A 12,752-nucleotide genomic window follows, 5' to 3' on the forward strand; every position below is an offset into this window, starting at 1 on the left:
CCCGGGGTTTTTCTTTGCAAGCCATGGAGAATTGCTTTAAAAATTACAAGACAGAGGCAGTGAACTGGAAGTGGGTGGAAAGAAGGACAGCTGTTTGTGGAGTGTACTTTCATCTCACTTTCTCTAGTAATAAACAGGTTGGGGGATTTTCTCGCCCAAGCCTCAAACTTGCTTGAACAGAGAGTACAGTCATCCAATTACCTATGCAGTAATTGTCCAAGGGAAGTTGGGATCAGGTTCAGGTTGGAGGCAGGTAACAGTTTTTAAACACCTGAGGTGGTATGAGAGCATTTTCCAACGTAAACATACGCACATATCCTTCACCTTACAGTTTTCTCTGGTCAGATTTTATTTTATTAACATTACTGAAAAAATCAAATCATTGTAAAGGATCTGGTGCTTACATGCTGACTTTCCAGTGTACCCTTAGGTCAAGGATGAGAGGTTGCTGGATTACATCATCCCTGACCACTGGCCATGCTGGTTGCGATTGATGGGAGTTGAGACCCAACAACACCTGGAGGGTCTTAGGTTTCCCATTCATTCTCAGGGCATGCACTACACAGTTTCCAGATACAAGCCTGCATTAATGTGAATTAAGTACCTTTCCTAAAAAGGAAAGTTGGCTCACAGTGAGATTATCCCATATGAAGTACAACAGGTCTTGGTCCTAATGCATTTGCTTTGAGTTTGAAAGCTCAGAGTTGGGAGGCCCCACAGGTCACCTTGCCCTGATAACCCTATAGCAGTTCCAGCAGCCATTTCTCCATCCTTTTCTTATCAGCCCTTAAGGAAGGAGAGTCCATAACTACCACGGGAAGCCTCCTGCAGTTTGGAAGTTCTTCATAATGCTTAGCCTACAGCTGCATCCCTCTGGCAGGGTCCTTGCCTGCCCTCAATAGACCAGCAATGCAGTGACCTGTCTTCACACTTGGGAGAAATTTGCAGGGAGGGCTGAGTGAGGACGGAAGGTTCCCTGCTGTTCAGTCTCTGCTCAGTGTTGCTGCTCTTGCTGTTGGTCCTGTTGCTGGTGCTGCCACTACCACCAGCACTCAGAAGAGCCCGCCCCTTATCTGTAGCCTCCAGCTGGGGAGCAAAGCAAGAGTAAGCAGATGCAGACTTGCAGAGCAGATGGAAAGACGTTTCTGGCGGGAGACCCACATTCACCCTGCAAGCATGGAGCAAGGCTGGAGATGTACTGCTGCTGTTTGGGTTCTGGTGCTTTGGGCCTCTGGCTCCTCTCAGGAGGGGCCTGGAAATCTTGGGACTATCTTCAACAGCAAAGGTACCACGCTTGAGGACTTGGCTGGCCAGCTGGGCCCAGTCAGTGTGAGGGTTGAGGGGATCAGAGAGCAATAGTCAGTTGGGGAGATGGTGTCTGTCAAGGAGTGAAGAGAAGCTGCTATGCTGAGTGAGGAACTTAATGTACTATGTATGTCCATCCTGCAGGTGGTTAGAGGCAGAGGCTCCGGTACCTTGGATTGCACTATACTGTAGTGGTGTGATAATAGAATATGAGGCGCCCTGGGCAAAATTGATCTAATCAAATCTAGAGTATTTTATGTACTTCATTACCTTCTCACAGTTCTCTCTAATCTCTCACTGTCTGTCTCTTTCTTCCTTTACTCTATAAAAGTAGAATGAAAACTTAGAAGAGTTGTAATTGGAAACTGCTGTTTGGCAGTCATTGCTCCTTTAAAAACAATCTGATGGGAGAACTACTGGAGCAAGTTCTTGTAAGGCCAAGTGTGTTGTTCTTGTACATTTTAAGTCTATCAACTTTTTAAAAAGTAATTTTAAAAGGTTGCTACCTCTCACATGAATGTGTGCATGACCTGGAAGGGGAACAGATTGCGGAGGAGGGAGGGATTTCTTGGGCCTGTTTCTGTTTAAGGGATGAGATGGCCAATTGAAAAGTCAATGGGATTTACATAACCCAAATAAGGCATTCCAAAGTTTGAGATTCTAAAGCTGACAACCTTTTTGCAGACCTTCAGATCTTTATTTCTAGCTTAGCACCTGTACTCTGTGGTAAAGCAGCATTTAACTGAAGATCAGTAGCAAGCAGTTAGCAGCCAAAGCAAAAAACAAAACAAAAAAACAGCAATTGCCACAGGGAAACCTTCCAACAGTGATGCTGCCTGTGGAGGACCATGTGTAGAACTAACAACAATATACCCCTTTCATATAGACCCACAAACCAAGCGTGTATTTAACAAAGAAATGTAAAATTTCTAAGTACTCAATTCCCCATGTGGCAGTTTAATAACCTTGTTTCCCTCAAATATGTGGCAACAAGGGAGAGGGCCTTCTCAGTGGTGGCCCCCAAGTTATGGAATGATGTTGCTGACAAGGTGCGCCTGGCGCTAACACTGTTATCTTTTCGGCGCCAGGTCAAGACTTTCCTCTTCTCCCAGACATTTTAGCATGTGTTTTAAATTGTTTTTATATTGTTTTAAATTTTAAAATTGTGTTTTAAAATGTTTTTAAAATATGTGTTTAAATTGTATATTTGTTTTAATGTTTTTGATTGCTGTCAACCGCCCAGAGAGCTTCGGCTATGGGGCGGTATACAAGTGCAATAAATAAATAAATAAATAAATATTCTGCAGTTAAATTCTGTAGATCAGAAAAATATTTTATAATTTCCTGACATCACTCATTAGATGCTATTTTTTATTTGTAAACCCAGTAGTTAAATATGTGGGATTAATAACATGGGGGCCAATGCCCTCTTTAAGAATTACCTTCCCATCTACCCAATTTTTTTAAAAAAATAGAAATTAGAAAAATAAAATGTGAAATATATACTTGTTTCCATTGGAAAGATTGTAAGAAGTCAGCCCAATCCCAGAATCTACTTTGACACTATTTTTTTTTCTGGAGCCTCCTCCTGGTGGGATTCTGCATCTATCATGTACATGTGCCTACTTAACTACCTGTTAAATATTGGTTGCTTAAATATCGTGATAACTGGTTATGATTAGCTGCACCATAGACTATAAAACACCTGTGATTTTACACATTTCTCTGTGTGTTCAAGCACGTGTGTATGCATATATGCATGTCCAGGGAATCTGATACAGTTTGAGGCAGTTTGCTTAGGGTCAATTTAATAATCCTTGTCCATCATTTTATGACTGCAGCATCTAGTGAGGAGGATTCACCATATATGAATGAGCCCTTTACAGGTCATCTCAGCAAATAAAGCAAGCGTTCATTTCCTTTTATATCCCTTGTTCAGTTTCAGCTGAAGCAGTTGAGTATAATCAGCTCCATGTTGACAACTGATGAATCACGTCGTATACTTTTGTGTGGAGACAAGCCCTTCCATTTAAAATAGTTTAGGATCACATGCTCCAATCCAATGGAAGGAAATACACATGTATGTGTAGCTCCCAGCTTTTGGATGGAACTTTTCATCTTGTGGATCAGGAACTGGTTAAGGAGCAGAGAATAGGAATAAATGGACAGTTCTCTCAGTGGCGGAATGTAGAAAGGGGAGAACCCAAGGATCAATACTGGGACCTATGCTTTTTAACTTCTGCATAAATGATCTAGAGTAAGTGGTGAGCAGTGAGGTGGCCAGGTTTGCTGATGATACTAAATTGTTCAGGGTCGTTAAAACAACAATGGATTGCCAAGAGCTCCAAAAGGACCTCTCCAAACTGAGTGAATGGGCAGTAAAGTGGCAAATGCAGTTCAGTGTAAACAAGTGTAAAGTGATGCATGTTGGGGCAAAAAGAATCTTAATTTCACATATACACGAATTGAGGTCTGAACTGGTGGAGACTGACCAGGAAGAACACCTTGGGGGCATAGGTTAAGATGCTGACCCAGTGTGCGGCAGCTGGGAAGAAGGCAAATTCCATGCTAGGGATCATTAGGAAAGGAACTGAAAATAAAACTAGTCATGTCATAATGCCATTAAACAAATCTATGGTGCGGCTGCATTTTGAAAATTGTGTACAGTTCGGTTGCCTCACCTCAAAAAGGATATTGTAGAGCTAGAACAGGTTCAGAAAAGGGCAACCAAAATGATTGGGGATGGAGCAACTCCCCTATGAGGAAAGGTTGCAGCCTTTGGGGCTCTTTAGTTTAGAGAAAAGGTGGGTAAGAGATGACATGATAGAAGTGTATAAATTATACCTAGCATAGAGAAAGTGCATAGAGAAAAGTTTTTCTCCCTTTCTCGTGACACTAGAAGTCGTGGACATCCAATGAAACTGAATGTTGGAAGATTCAGGACAGACAAGAGAAAGCACTTCTTCACACAGCACATAGTTGTCCCACAAGAGGCAATGATGGCCACAAAAGACACATTCATGGCAGATAAAGCTCTCAGTGGCTATTAGCCATGATGGCTATGCTCTGCCCCCACAGTTGAAGGCACTTTGCTTCTGAATACCCGTTGCTGGTAACCACAGCGAGGGGTAGGGATGGAAAGGTCTGTCAATTTCAGTTCTCTCAGTTTCTCATTTTTCCAATCTTAAATTCAGTCTTCCCCATTTCTGCAGCAATTTGCATTTAAAAAAAAATCCTCATGGAAATTCTCCAACATTTTAGTGTGAATTTCTCCTAATAAACTCATTTTTGTAAGCAGTTTTAGCAAAGGTGCACATTTTTTTGCTTTTTTTTCAATCAATCAATTTTGCATGTTATTTTCACTCATATATTCATTTTTGTAAATATTGTTTAGTTGGTGAACTGCATCCCAAAATTCTAATATATGCGAATTTTGAAGGATTGCTGTGTTTTGGTTCTCATACTGATTCAGAAAGTCAAATTTGATAAATTCTGCTTAAAATGCAAACTGTATCAAAATTGTCACCAATCCCTAGCAGGGGAGCAGAGAGTGGTCACTGTGAGAACAGGATGCTGGACTAGACAGGCCATTTCCTCGATCCAGCAGGCTCTTCTTATGTTCTCATTTGCAGAAACACATGGGATGCACAGCATCTGCTTGCCCGTGCTTTTGGATCAAAGCTATATTGCTTGCTGTAACGCAAAGGAACATCCCTGTCCCCATGCAGATTCCAGAGCCCCCATGGGCAAGAGCTTGCTCCTTTGCTGAGTGACTCTTGGAGTTAGGAAGTTTTTCCTGATAACTTGTCCTGTCCCTCTCTTCAGTGGATGCCTTTCTAAGTATCTGAAACCCATTAATATATTTTCTCCTGATTTGGGCTAAACATGTTTGGCTTTTGCAACTTCTTCTTTCTCGATTTTTCCCCCTTCCAGATCATTCTTGTAGTCCTCCACAGAATTCTTTTCCATTTTCACTGGCTTTCTTGATTTATGATTCCCAAAATGGGAAAACAGGATTCTAAGGTTACATACAACCCAGCTGATGGAAGCGTTTTTGCACAACCTCCATTCATTTAAATGTAGGGCTGGTGCAAAGTACATTCTTGGTGGATTGTTATGGAAGTGCTGTGTAGACAGAGACAAAAGCTTTTACTATTCCTGAATCTGTGGGGCACAGTTGCTTCCCCTGACCTGCTTTGACATCCAGTACCAAATGGAAGTAAGGGGTTCAGGGATCAGATGTACCAGAATGAGGTAAAGAGTTCAAAGTCCTTGAAAGAAGGGACAAATTAGATCTAAAAAAGCTGCCTTTTATTTCATTTCCACCAGTTGCACTGAATACAGTTCGGTATCTTAGCACCTGGGGACTGTAGCTAAAATCAAATCTGGGCTATTCTGAGTGTTCCACAGAATTGTAAAGATGAAAGTGTGCCCTTTGTAAAAAGACAAAATAAATCCATATTGTGGATTCAGACACTTTTTATAGTTACATATGTGCATTTTCATTTGCATATTTTACAGTGCTGCAGATAACTTGGTTTTTAAAGAGTCTCTGACATTTTCTGGCAAGCATCCATCTTTGGACAAAAAGAGTGGAGCTGTAGGAATTCACAGGCAAGCAACTGAGTAGAGAGACACAGAAAAGAGGGAATGAGAACCGTAAACAGTAACGAAAGTCAAAGAACTGTGCAGGGGATTGAATTCTCCACAGTGACCAACAGAAGCTATGCATAGCCAAGTTTTACCTTTTCAAAACACATTTCTCAGATTTCCAAACTGTTCCCTAAATCTATGAGGTCTAGATATGTTTAGCCAACAACTTAACCACTGTTATTCTCTGATATTAATAGTTTCCCATGGATTGTCACTTTTGTAGTATCAAAATCCAGGAATAAAAGGAGAAAGTAAGAGATTGTCCCTCCTGCACTTCTGACTCACCCTCCATAAACAACCCTCCACCCTGAGCCCAATCTACCTAAAAACTCCTCACCTGACACCAGTGGCTAAGGATTCCTGCCTGTCCTATTTTGGTAGCCATATAAAAGGGAAAAGGGGAAAAAAGAACAAGTTGTTGCTTCCCCCATATCCCCCCCACTGGTACCCCTCCTTTTTCTGTACTTCTTTCCCCAATCCAGACTCTACTGGGTCAGGCTCTGGTGGGAACGGAAAGCATGGACCAAGGGTGTGTACCCAGCTCTTATCTTGGGAAACACATGTCAGATGGAGATGGCTGTAAGGCTTGTGTGTGTGTGTAATGTAAGAAAGAGAAACGGGCTATCAAATACATAGCTGCTGATCATGTGATTTTGAATGTATTATTCCGAGCGTGTATTTCACCATTTGAAGAACTGTACATTTTGACAGCAGTTATCTGAGGAATTGTAGAAGAGGCAGGCTCAAGGCAGGGCCTTTAGTAGCAAAGTTTAGTTTCAGGCCTCCACAGCTTAGGCCCAGAACTCAATGCAAAAACATTTAAAGTAAGAATAAATACAAGAATGTTTGAGCATGCACAGAATGCTGTTCCTCTGCTGCTGCTGATTTATTTATTTATTATTTCATGCATTTGTAACCCAACTTTTTCTGCCAAAATGGCACAGAATGTGGCAAACAATAAAACTACATAAAAACAGCTGTACAAGATTAGTAAATCAATAAAAATTGCAATGCTGTGCACATGCAAAAAATGCAGAATATTATTGTGCACAGAATTCAGTTTCCTAAAGTCCAAATGTCACATTATAAGCAACACATGACTACCACTAAACTGAACCTCCTTTTGTTCTCCCAGTCCCAGGTAATGTTTAGTTAAAGAAAGTGATATGATAACATTGCACTCAAAGTTCTCCTGCACATGCTCTCCTTCCTTGGCTGCTGCTTGTGAGAGGTTGGGAAACAACATAATGACAACATGCCTTGCATCTCCTTGAACTAGATGCTGTGGAATTGCAGGAAGGAAATGGGGAGGTAGCAGTCACACGTACTTCATGTGTCATTTGAGTCTGAGAATCTCATATTTCAATTTTTAAAAGCGAACAAGTTTCTAATCCCTCCAGATGTTGCTGGAATCCAATTCCTATCACTTCTAGCCAGCATAGCCAAAGGTCAAGGATGATGGGAGTTGTTATCCAACAACATCTGGAGGGCCACAGGTCCTCCATCCCTGCTTTAGACCCTTCCCAGCTTCCATCCCCTGAAAATTCTTCCTTGCATTGCAATTAGGATTGGGGGGGCGAGTCCCCTTTGCTCAAATGTCTAATTGCTGCACTGGGGAGGGGAGGGGAGGGACTGAGAAGGAGAGACCATGGACTGCATCCAAAGGCACAACCATGGGTCAGAGGTTCTTAAAAATTTCAGCTCATTTAACGTTGGAACAGGCTTCAGATAATTGTGACATTGAGATGCAAAACATTGCAGGAAAGAGGATGGGTGTCTTTTTAAGACAAGGTCTTCAATTCTGAGTTTCTTTCCTGGACATTTTTTTCTTAATAATGTTATTTGTTATTTAGTTTAATTTTTGTAATTTTTACTGCTTTCTTTGATGTATTTTTATACTTGTGTTTATCTTTCTTTGTAAGCTGCCTTGAGGGCCTTTGGCCAAAAGGCGGGGTATAAATAAATTTATAATAATAATAATAATAATAATAATAATAATAATAATGTTGAGCGAGACTCTAGTGTTAGTTCATATTGGTTGATATGGGAAGCAGTGGGCTAAGAGAGGAGGACTGGCAGGAGTAGAAACTAAGCTCATTGCTTCAGTCAACAATATTTACATAATATTAAATATGATGACTGGATCCGCAGTGTGCTGCTTAAGACAGAGCCTGCAAATGGCAGCTACTACAGTGCTGCAGAGAAACTGTCCCAAGCCTCACGAGATGTTGCCAAGCACATGGCAAAGTCTCGTGAGACTTAAAGGCCTGTACAAGGCCTCTCTTCACATGGCTCGACTTCAGTCTGTGAGCAGCTGCTGCGGCCCACCAGTTGTGTTCCACCACAGCCTGGCATGGTGCTGGTCTGGCTGTAGAAACACCAGGCTAAAGGGCAGCTGCTGGCAATGAAGGCTCAAGTGACACAGCAGTGGCTGGTGGGAGGGGTGCGCACTCAGTCTGGTGGTTTAGCAGGGGACCAGATGGCAGGGGCTTAGGCAGGCAGTGGCACACGAGGTGTGCTCATTCCGACACCCCTCTCAGTTCATTGACTGACACAAGAGGCTCAGGTAGGCCTGGCCCTATGCCTGAAATTCTCTACCCTATTCACAGGTGGTGAAATTGGGGAGACCATTTCACTGAGTATCCTGCAAGGGAGGGCTGAAATTCTCCAGTTCAGAAGGATATATATATTTATATGATCAGAACATTCATCTCTGAGAAATTTCAGCAGAACCCTAGTTTTCCATTTAGAATGCACATATTTACTGGACAAAGATGAGGTGTGTGGTACAGGTGGAGAAGGCCTGCTTTTCCATTTCTGTGTGTAACATTATGCCTGCCACTCTGCTTTGCACCTAGCTGCATACCTGTTGAATGAGGAACCTGTGGACCCCAAGTGTTTCACACAGCATCTGGAAGACCTGGCCTGCTTCTGGGAGACATTGGAACCCACGGTGGAGCAAAACAATCAGAGCAAGTACAGCTTTCAATACAAATATGGGTAAGTGCTTATAAACTGTACCAGAACCAACCAGTCTCAAGGCTCAGCCTGATCTTAGAATTATTATCCTTCAGGGTGCTCAGTCCTGCTGGCTTATGCTGCCCTTGGTTTTCACAAGACCTCCAGGTCCAGCCAAGCCCCATCCCCATAATCTGACATTCGTTGACATTCCCCTTCCTATCCTCCTGTATCTGTCCACAGCAGTAGGCCTATCCCTTGATTCCACCCAAGTTTACAGAATAGAGGGTTCCATTGCCCAATCTCATTCCCATTTCAGCACACTGTAGATGCAATTCCCACCACCACTATTCACAGACACAGTCCATTAAGGCTGTCATTCCAATCTGGCATGATAATTATAAAGGAAAGAAATAGATATTTCCAACAAGTGATAGTTAACAGAACTATGTCCTTGACTTTACTAAATCAATGATACATTACAGGAAAATTTCCCCCTTCCACCCCTTTTTTTTGCTACCAGCTCTGTTCTGTTTTGAAAGAAGCCACAAAGATTCCTGAGAGATGCATCAATGAGATGTTAACAAACTCTGTCAATGGTTACAAATACAGATGTGAAGGAGCCAGGTCAGAATGAGGGCCATATGACATAGTAGTAGATTCAAATACGTTTTTGTGACCCAAACCCCATGAGCCTTTGTGCCTTGAAAGCCCAACGATCTTGTAGGGGGGGGGGGGCTCACATGTGTCCTTCCTGAGACTATTCCCCCCAAATTCTCAGAGGTTAGAAAAAAAGAGTACTGTGTCAAAGGAGCAATGCCAGGGGCCTAGCAGGTGGACAGAAAAGAGGAGGCAGGGATCCGAGAAGCAGAAGAAGAGGGAATGAGCAGAGGAGCACATAACTAGGAGCAACAGTGGTGAGGAAGACTGAAGTCACATAGATTTGAAATAACCAGCCATGTCTTCTCTCTGATCCATGAAGCAACACTCTGTGTGCCTCAAAGGTATTCCACCTTTGTTGCCAGTAAAAAGCATAATGAAGAGGATGCTCATACAAAGTATACATAAACAAAACAAACTTTGATACAAATGGTTTATGGAGGGGGAAACTGCACCAGGCCAATGCTCGTAATGCAGAACTGAAACTACCGTGCCTGAGAAGCGCTTACTGGCCCAGGCAGTTGCTGGTATGGCAAGCCAGGAGTGCCAGTACACTACATAAACATATGCAAATTTTAGTTGTATACTGACTTGCATTGATGAGGAGCTCTTATAAAAAAAAAAAGTCCAGGAATCACAACTGCCATCAGGGCAACGTATACATTGTCCTTGTCCTCTAGAATCCCCTAAAGTCCATCTTCTTGCTTTGGCCCTCCAGTTTCCACTAGGAACAATGCTTACAATAGGAGCTGCCTCTCAGACTTTAATAACATTTACTGCTTGCTTTTATTCAGGGACGATGATTCTCTGAGATCGTGTAATTTGACTGTGGAGTTCACACCCGCAAATACGACACGCTACACTTGCTTCTTTCAAACGCAGGACATTTTGGCTTTTATTCCACTTGAGATCAAGGTCTTTGATGGGCGCTCCCACAACAGACCCCTGTACAACAGAACTATCTTTGTGGAAAAACTACGTAAGTCCTCAGCACGAGGTTGATGGGCCTTGCAGGAAATGACCTGCAACACCTTGGAGTCTTCATAAAGTGGGAAAGAAACCATGTTCTGTGCCAGGGTTGAGCAGAATATAGATCAGGATCTACTGGTAGATCTCAGGTTTATTTGTTGTAGATCAGCAAGGATTTCTGACTGACAGTGGTTTAACAATGGCAACAACAAAATGACTTTACCAAGTAAATTAGGCTGTTGAAATGAAGACAGTTGACTGGGAGTGGACATTTGTGCAACAGGACTGTGAGCTCAGTTCAGTTCTGATATGGAAAGGAAAAGAAATGCCTATGGCTCAGAATGTGCTCAAGGTAGGAATGGGAAAGAAATTTGCATTTAAAGCAGAATATATCAAATTTGCACTTCCAAAACAATATGAGAACTGAAACACAGTCATCCTTTGAAATTTGCACTTGTTCAAATTTTGCGATGTAGTTCTCTAACCAATGTTCTCTAACCAATGCATATATTAAGGGAAAGTATGCATAAAGTGAATATATTAGTGAAAATAACATACAAAAATACATTATATTAGGAGAAAATGCTTGCAAAAATCTGTACATTAGTCAAAACTGCATACAAATATGCGTTTATTAGGAGAAATTTGCATGAAAATGCTGAAGAATTTTCATGAGCATTTTTTTAAAAATCACCAATTGCTGCAGAAATGTGGAGAACTGAATTTAAGAATGGAAAAATTAGAAACTAAGAAAACAAAAAATGACAGATTCTTCCATCCCTAGCTGAGAGACATCCTTTCATTTAACTCTAAATGCATGTCTTTTGCAATTGCACCTGCCTGTCATTGGTAAACCTTGGGATCCTAGTGAAAAAACAAGTAAGCCTGAAATCTGCCCATCCCTATTCTATGCCTTATCCTCAGGTCCCCAAAAGCTGTTGAGTTAGATTAAAATAATTTCTTCTGCAACAGATACTCAGGTATAAATGTGATTGTCCTCGTTAAGATAAATGGGTTGCTTCCAGATGACCTGTTTATTGAGCATACATCTTGATTTTTTTGCAGGGAGATTTGACAACATCTGCTATTTATTGAGCATTTATTCTGATTTATTTGTGGGGAGGTTGCATCAAACAATAATTATCCTACACTGTCCAGTTCATTTTCCAATTACTTTCCTTATCGGTAAAAGCTCAAATTTTGGGGAAATTGGGTTTGTTGTGCAAGAGCATCAAGTCAACTTTAATTGTGCAACATGAATTTGCCGGTTGTGATTATTATTATTATTATTATTTATTGCATTTATATACTGCCCCATAGCCGAAGCTGTCTCGGCAGTTTACAACAATTAAAAACATTAAAAACAAATATACAAATTTATAAAACACATTTTTAAAAAGCAATTTAAAACACATGCTAAAATGCCTGGGAGAAGAGGAAAGTCTTGACCTGGCGCCAAAAAGATAACCGTGTTGGTGCCAGGCGCACCTCATCAGGGAGATCATTCCATAATTTGGGGGCCACCACTGAGAAGGCCCTCTCCCTTGTTGCCACTCTCCCAACTTCCCTTGCAGTAGGCACCCGGAGGAGGGCCTTTGATGTTGAGTGTAGTATATGGGTGGGTTCATGTCGGGAGAGGTGTTCCATCAGGTATTGTGATCCCAAGCTGTGTAAGGCTTTATAGGTTAAAACCAGCACCTTGAATCGAGCTCGGAAACATACAGGCAGCCAATGCAAGTGGGCCAGAATGGGTTTTATATGTTTGAACCATCTAGTTCCTGTTACCAATCTGTGTTTAGTACAAGCTGCAGTTTCTGAACCGTCTTCAAAGGCAGCCCCACGTAGAGTACATTGCAGTAATCTAACTTGGAGATTACCAGAGCATGGACCACTGTCTGACCAGATAAGGGCGTAGCTGGGCCACCAATCGAAGTTGGTAGAAGGCACTCCATGCCACCAAGACTACCTGAGCCTCAAGTGACAGAGGTGATTCTAGGAGAACCCCCAAGCTACGAACCTGCTCCTTCAGGGGGAGTGCAACCCCATCCTGGACAGGTTGGACATCCACCATCTGGTCAGAAGAGCCACCCACTCATCTCAGTCTTGTCTGGATTGAGCCTCAGTTTATTAGCCCTCATCCAGACCATTGTCGCAGCCAGGCACCGGTTCAGCACATTGACAGCCTCACCTGAAGAAGATGAAAAGGA

The 12,752-nt window shown here is 42.1% G+C and overlaps 1 protein-coding gene across 1 annotated transcript in view; it reads left to right on the forward strand.

Annotated features, from left to right (window-relative positions):
- Positions 1-843: 843 nt before the first annotated feature.
- EPOR (erythropoietin receptor) overlaps positions 844-12,752 on the forward strand; it is a 32,744-nt gene continuing 20,835 nt past the window's right edge. The window contains exons 1-3 of the mRNA XM_061582200.1: positions 844-1,285; positions 8,817-8,958; positions 10,371-10,555. Coding sequence (XP_061438184.1) covers positions 1,132-1,285; positions 8,817-8,958; positions 10,371-10,555 — 481 coding nt within the window. The 5' untranslated portion in view covers positions 844-1,131. The remainder of the gene's footprint in view (positions 1,286-8,816; positions 8,959-10,370; positions 10,556-12,752) is intronic.

This window comes from Rhineura floridana, chromosome 1 (genome assembly GCF_030035675.1).
Source record: "Rhineura floridana isolate rRhiFlo1 chromosome 1, rRhiFlo1.hap2, whole genome shotgun sequence".
Classification (NCBI taxonomy): domain Eukaryota; kingdom Metazoa; phylum Chordata; class Lepidosauria; order Squamata; family Rhineuridae; genus Rhineura; species Rhineura floridana.